At 58.2% G+C, this 6,649-nt stretch overlaps 1 protein-coding gene across 1 annotated transcript in view; it reads right to left on the minus strand.

Moving 5' to 3' along the window:
• Positions 1 to 6,300, minus strand: part of DNAH17 (dynein axonemal heavy chain 17) — a gene marked incomplete at its 5' end in the record, with an annotated part of 102,851 nt that extends 96,551 nt beyond the window's left edge. The window contains 9 exons of the mRNA XM_081270948.1: positions 321 to 488; positions 2,217 to 2,303; positions 2,392 to 2,544; positions 3,096 to 3,221; positions 3,410 to 3,495; positions 3,753 to 3,852; positions 4,047 to 4,239; positions 4,629 to 4,822; positions 5,956 to 6,300. Of these exons, the coding sequence (XP_081127074.1) occupies positions 321 to 488; positions 2,217 to 2,303; positions 2,392 to 2,544; positions 3,096 to 3,221; positions 3,410 to 3,495; positions 3,753 to 3,852; positions 4,047 to 4,239; positions 4,629 to 4,822; positions 5,956 to 6,300 (1,452 nt within the window). The remainder of the gene's footprint in view (positions 1 to 320; positions 489 to 2,216; positions 2,304 to 2,391; positions 2,545 to 3,095; positions 3,222 to 3,409; positions 3,496 to 3,752; positions 3,853 to 4,046; positions 4,240 to 4,628; positions 4,823 to 5,955) is intronic.
• Positions 6,301 to 6,649: the final 349 nt, after the last annotated feature.

The following is a 6,649-nucleotide window of genomic DNA, read 5'->3' on the forward strand; positions in this document are numbered from 1 at the left end:
CATCTTTTTCTTTTTTGGGGACAGTACTGGGCACTGAACCCAGGGCCTCCTACATCCTAGACTTGTGCGCTGCCTCGGACCCATATCCCCAGCTTTTTTTTTTTTTAAGTTTATTTGAGATAGGGTCTCACTGATTTGCTCTGGCTGGCCTTGAAGCTCACTCTTCCTGCCTCAGCCTGAGTAGGTGGGACTAGAGATGTGTGCCACCGTGCCCAGTTCCTTGACAACTTTTAAGGTGGTGGACTACAGGTGGCCTGCTTCCTTCACACACCTTTCTGCTCCTTGGGCCCAAGCGCACCAGTCCCTGCCTGAGGACTTACTGAGTCTCCAGGGTCCAAGGGATCGTATTTGCACTCTGCAAAAACCTTCACCAGCTCAAAGACCTCGTCGTAAATCTGAGTCACCATGCTCCCCAGGGTGTTCCCCCGCACGCCCCCGAGCTCGATCTTCTCCAGCTTCAGAAACTCGATGGCAGTTTTATAGAGATCCTGGTGGAGAGAGGGAAGCCCCCATGAGCTTGGTCCTCCATCTCCAGCTGAACTCAAGGGTCCTGTTACTAAGCTCACTCTGACCCTAGCAAGGAGGGCCAGGGACCAAAACACCCTGGTGACAAGACCATCGGGGCCTGTGTCCACCTGTGTGATGGGCTTTGAAGCTGTTTCTGGAACAGAGAGAGAGAGAGAGGGAGAGAGAGAGTCGGAAGAAAGGGGTCTGCGCATCGTCTGCGTGTTAGGAATGCGGACAAGCAGGGGGAGGTGAAGTCTGGGGTCTGGTCCTGACCATTGCTGGTGGAATACGTCACTCAGTAAACAGCACTGTTCAGAGACCTCCGTCTGCCCAGCCTGGGTGGCTCCTGAGGCTCCGCCCGCTGAGGTTCTCTGCTCTCTGGAACCGTCCACACTGAGCAGCAGCAGGTGGCCCTGGCAGGTGTGCACATCCCTCTTCCTCTGCGGACTTCTGTCTGTGGACCTGCCCCTTCCCGAGGCCTCCGCACCTGCCCTTCCCCGCAGCCTGTGTCCTTCCTGAGTCTGGTTCCCTGTCTGCTCTCTGCTTTGCATCTCACCCACCCTAACCCTAACCCTAACCCTAACCTGTTGGCTGGTGCTTCTGCGTGTGATGTTCTTGTTTCCTAAAAGAGGTCCCCAAGGTCCCTAAAGGACACCCAGGTGCCAAGCCCAGGGCCAGGCAGGGTTTAGAACGCAGATGCTCCTGTGGGGTTGGCGTCACTCCCCTGGGGGTGCTGCAGGTTGCTGGGGCCGCGCTTGACCCCAAGAGGCCTAGGATGCACCAACCACAGGGCCACAGGGAACCCAGGTGAGCAGAGAAACAGCCATGTCACCTGCTCTCAGGCTTCAACAGTCAACATGGAGGACAAGGTGAGGCTGGCCCGACTGGTGTGGACAGTGAAGCCCTCTGCCCCACTCCCAAGATCTCCTCCCCCCAGAGCCTTCATCCTGATTCAGAATCTACGACATAGGAACCCACAGCCACCCGGCCAGATCTGAATGAACACACGGGGATTTCCGTCCCGCGCTCTAAGGGGGCTTCCCCGCTCTGCCTCCCAGAGGCGTGGCTGAGAAAGGTCAGCTCTTTCCTAAAATCCTATAGTTAACGCTGAGTGGTTCCAGGATTACTGCCTTCCCCATTTTTTGAGTCACATGTGCACAGTTAAAAAAAAATCAGCCATGCAGAAGATGGCAGACAGCCAAGCCTCCTCACCCCTCCATCTGGACCCTCTCCCCTCTTTCCCCAGGGAAAGCCATCCTGACCCACTTTTAGGTTCTAATCTGCTGTGTGTCACTCTGTGGGTCCACCAGGGCCTCTCAAGTCTTCCTTTGTGATAATTTAGTCACTACCTGCCCTTGTCCTCCAGGCTGCCTGACTGTGAGTGGCCATTCAACTTGTAGCTACCTGCTCGCGGAGTGAACTAAGGGCAGAAGCAACCCAGTGGGTCATTTCTGACCTTGGCAGACAGATCCAGCTGCCCCCAAGACTGAGTTTCTCCTTTCCCCAGGACACAGACAACTGGTCTTCCCTTGTATTTCCCTTACTGGCAGACTTTTCTGGATATCCTATTTTTTATTTTTGCAATTCTGGGGGTGGAAGCCAGGCCCCCCCACATTAGGCAGGTGCTCCACCACTGAGCCACCCTAGGGGTCATTCTAGAAAGGCCATGTGGGAAGTCGAGGTGAGGTGGAACAAAGCTTCATTTTTACCTCAATGGTTTGGATGCGGTGGAAGAAAGAGTTCATTCTGGAGAACACGAGGGAAGATGGGAACTCCCAGGGGACGGGGTCCTTGTTCTTTGGGGGGGAAGGAGAGAGAGAGAGAGAAGCCGTGTTTGCTTCAGAAGCCCACCTACCCGACTGCCTGCCGGGGTGCGGGCGGTACCTTGAAGAAGAGCTTCATGTTGGTGCAGCAGAAGTCGTAGGCCTGGAAGACCTGCTTCAGGACGTGCACAGACAGTGAGATGCCACTCAGGACCTCCTCGATCTCGCCCTGCAAGCCCTTCAGGACCTCCTCGGGGCTCAGGAAGGTCCGCGTCTGGACAGAACAGAAGACAGACTCCTGGAGAGACGCTCAGGATGAGGAGCCATCCCCACGAGGCCGGGGGTCTGCTTCTTCTGACGGGGGACTGTTGCTTGGGTACTTGGCGCCACCCAAATGCCAACTGCTGAGCCATTTTCAGGGGACTGAGTGGCTTCCCATACTTGTCCCCTCAGCCTGTGCCAAAGCTGCAGTCAAAATGGATTTGGGTCACAGATGATTAGGGACCCTCCAGGAGCGAGGACTGCAGGCTGATTTGCATGCACACAGGCAGCCTAGGGCTGCAGCCTTCAACCCAGCACTGATGACTAAGGGCGTGTGTTGAGGGACACAGGAAAGTGCCTGGGTCTTGGGGTGCAGGCTCCCTGGGTGAGTCTCCTCCTGCAGTGGAGTGGGTAACATAATTCCCAGGCTCTGGGAGACCTCTAGGTGGCCACCAGAAGGACCCACCCTCAGGATGCTCAAGCCAACATCCCGGCCCTTTCTCAGTGGCTGGGGAACAGAGAGGAAGGGGGCCAGGCCTGGCCGGGCGGGCAGGCGAGGCTCACCATCTCAATGATCTGGTTGCACAACTCCCGCAGGATGACGATGACCCTGGAGGGCGTGTTGTAGTGCTCGGAGGTGGCCCAGATGAAGGCGATGGTGTCCAGCACCTTGGCAATGAAGTTCGGGAGCTGGAGAGAGACGGGCACAGGCACACGGGGACTGGCTTTGTCATACTGCCCCAGCTGGCACTGGGCACCCAGGGGAGGGTCCCAGGGGACCTTGTACATCTGTGACAGAGAGAAGCCTGCAGCCCCCTGCTCCCCCAGGACACAGCCCCCATCATCACACACAGCGTGAGCTTCCCCTGCCAACACACCACCGAGAAGTCGGCCTGTTCCATCTCCTCCAGCGAGATCCGCAGGGGCTTCAGGTAGAGAACGATGTCGTTGGCTTCCTTCAGCCCTGAGTGGAACAGGAACAAGCTCTGGTCATGGGGGCGGGGGGATCCCGTCAAAATGGCACCGTGCCAAAATGGCTGGGCTTCCTGAGACCTGTTCCTTCAAGAAACAGGATCATTCTTGGAAGGAGGGGGCCAGGAAAGCGGCTTGTGGGGGAGATGTATGCCCTCTGGAGTTGGTGGGCAAGGGACCTGTCCCAGCCCCTCCCAGGAGGCACAGATGGCTTCCTCGGGGAACTCACGGGAGGTGTCCCGGGCTCACCTTCGGTGACGTTCATGTAGACATTTTGCAGGGCCGGCCAGTAGCAGCTTTGGCCCTTCTCCAGGATCTCCACTATTTTGTTCACTTTGGGCCTGTTGAGCTGAAAGGACACAAGATTCGGGCCCCTCAAGTGAATTTGCAGACCCTAAAATGAGGGCAGCCCGACTTGAGGCGGCTGGAGAGGGGGAGCTTGTGCAGGTCTTGGGAGACTCTGGCAGTCAGCTCTGAGGGGCTGAGCACCGGGCCGAGCCGCCCAGCAGGGACTGGGCCATCGCAGCCGAGCAGAGGCCCTACCTGCTCATGGATGCACTTGAGGTTCATCAGCCGGGCGTCCCAGAACTGGAACTCAACCTGGGGCAGGGGGTTCAGCCCGTCCAGGAGGGCCTGGGCCGAGTCCTTGCTCAGCACGTCCCGGATCTGGTGGGACCAGTCGATGATAATGGTTTCAATGGCGTGCAGGAGGGAGTTGTCCGGGGAGGAGGGGATCCTGCCAGGCACAAGGGAGGACCATGCTCTTCCGGCCACACACCTGCCACAGCCTCCACCTAGCCGAGCATCCACCTCCGAACCCCCCTGCTGCCTCTTCCTGTCCCTCAGCACGCTGGCTCCCGGCCGTGTGGACGCTGAGGCTTCGTTCACGTGAGTGTGCGGATGGCACTGGGGAGCCACAGTGTGTGAAGGGGTGGGGGGTGGCTGGAGTCGGAATCCCAGGGACTCCTGTGCTCTTCCTTCCCTGCCCTGTGCCATCTACCCAACTTGGTGCCACCCAAGGTGCCCTCCTGTCCTTGGGTATTTCAACAGCTGCAAAACACAAAACGCACTTGCCACGAAGCGCTTCCCTTGCCCCAGCTCAGGTGCCTTCCATCCGGCCATTACCTCTCCATGGACTCCAGAGTGCCGTCCAGGTTCTCCAGGTTCTCTGGGATGGGCAGCAGGGTCTTCCCTTTGATCTTGCCGCCCATCACAAACATCTCGTTCTTGAGCTTGTGGACTTGCTTCACGATGTCTTCGGAGACCACCCGCGGCCAGCCTTCCATGTTCTCGCTCTGGTTGAGCAGAGAGTAGAGGACCTACACAGAAAAGCTGCTGTCGTTCACCCCAGCTGCCCCAGGAGGCTGGGCCTCAGCCCTGGGGAGACGGAGTCCTCCTCCACACCAGGCAGCGGGGGCCATGGTCACTTGGCAGTGACAGCCCAACTGCCTTGTCTTTCCTGTGGCAAAGCCACCTCCAAAAAGGGAGGCCCACCTTGAAATGGTAGCATCTTGCCCAAAGCACTGTTCCATGTCGTCCAGAATTGCAGAGACGGGCTGAGCTGTGTGCCCAAGTCTAAGGCAGAGTCCCACCCCTAGCACTTTGGGATGTGACCGTAGCTGGATATAGGGGCCTTTAAAGAGGTAATTAGGGGTAAAATGAGGTCGGCAGGGTGGGCCCTAAGGTAAGAGGACTGGTGTCCTCACAAGAGGAGATGGGGACGGAGGCAGGCAGAGAAGGATGACCGTGAGAAATAGGGCAGAGGTGGCATCTACATGCCAGAAGGTGTCAGGAGCCATCAGCCAGCTCTGCCCCTCAGAACGCCAGTCTTCAGGACCACGGTGGAGCGTGGCCTGCTGAGGCCCAACCCAGGTGCGCCATGCGCTGGCCCTGCTGCCTGGGACAGGGACCGTGCACTCCCGTTGGGCCTACTGTGCTCACGACTCTTGGACTCGAGGCTGGGAAGCCCTGTCCATCACCTTGTTCTGGGCCCTGCTGAGTGGCCACTGGGCATCTTATTTTCCCTTGAGTGTACACAAGGTGGGACCCTGGTTCTCATTCTGCAATGACTGTGGCAGGTCTGACCCCCAGGCATGTCCTGTGCCATACTGCACCTGCTGACAGGGCCAGGGAGGCTGCAGGATGGCGGCAGAGGGGTACAGAAAATGCCCGCCCACCCTCCTAACTCAGAATGGGGGAGACCTTCCTGCTGGTACTTGGTGGCCCACTCTAGGTGTCTGGCAGACTCTAACGTGGCCTGGAGAACCAGGTGGTGGGCAGGGCTTCTCAGACTGCACCACCCAGTCCTGTTAGGATGCAGGTCAGTCTGCATTTCTGACCAGTTTCCAGGTGCGGCCGCAGTGTCTCTGGGCTCCTCACTGTGAGTGTGAGGGACAGACTGTCCCTCCTGAGCGTGGAACCCAGCCCCTCCCAGCCTCCTGGACACACGCACCTCTTCTACCACCGCGATCAGCTGGTCCACGGGCAGAGGGCTTATGTCCCCATAGAGCAGGTTCGTCTTGTAGTTGAGCTTATTGATGCTCCCTGGCTTCGTCTTGATAAAGTAAACCCCCTTGGTCTTGAGGGACTCTGGGAAGCCCAGGCAGGGGATGATCATGCCGGTGGCATTGAGCGTCAACACCAGCACAGTGACTTCCGGCTTTTCAAAGAACTCTGTGAACAAGGCCAAGTTCTCCTCGGCTCCGATCAGCTTGCTCCACTTGTCTGGCTTGAACTTGAGGATGAGGGAGGCGATTTCCTCCAAGTACTCGAATCTGACGTCGGGTGTAATGGTCATCTTGGTCCTGGCTCACACCTCTGGCCTCTGCGCGGTGAACAGACAGGTGTCAGATGCGCTCCCAGGCCCCCATTGCCCTCCCCTCGCTGGGCCGGCGGAGTTCTCCCACCAGCCCACGGAGCCTTGTTTAGCTGTGGATGGGCTGTGGTGGGGGACGGGCCAGGAAGTGGTGTCTGGGTGCTGTGGCTGGACACCGGCCCTGGCCCTGCTGTGGGGTGTCACCAATGGAGTAGTGTGTGCTTGAGTCACTTGTGGCCATCAAGTTAGTTGGTTAAGAAAGACAGAGAACACTGGAGGAAGACAGAGGAGGTGACCTCCCCAGACATTCTGAAGGCACTGGGAGAGGAGA

Source organism: Spermophilus citellus (genome assembly GCF_964194105.1).
Source record: "Spermophilus citellus genome assembly, chromosome: 17".
Classification (NCBI taxonomy): domain Eukaryota; kingdom Metazoa; phylum Chordata; class Mammalia; order Rodentia; family Sciuridae; genus Spermophilus; species Spermophilus citellus.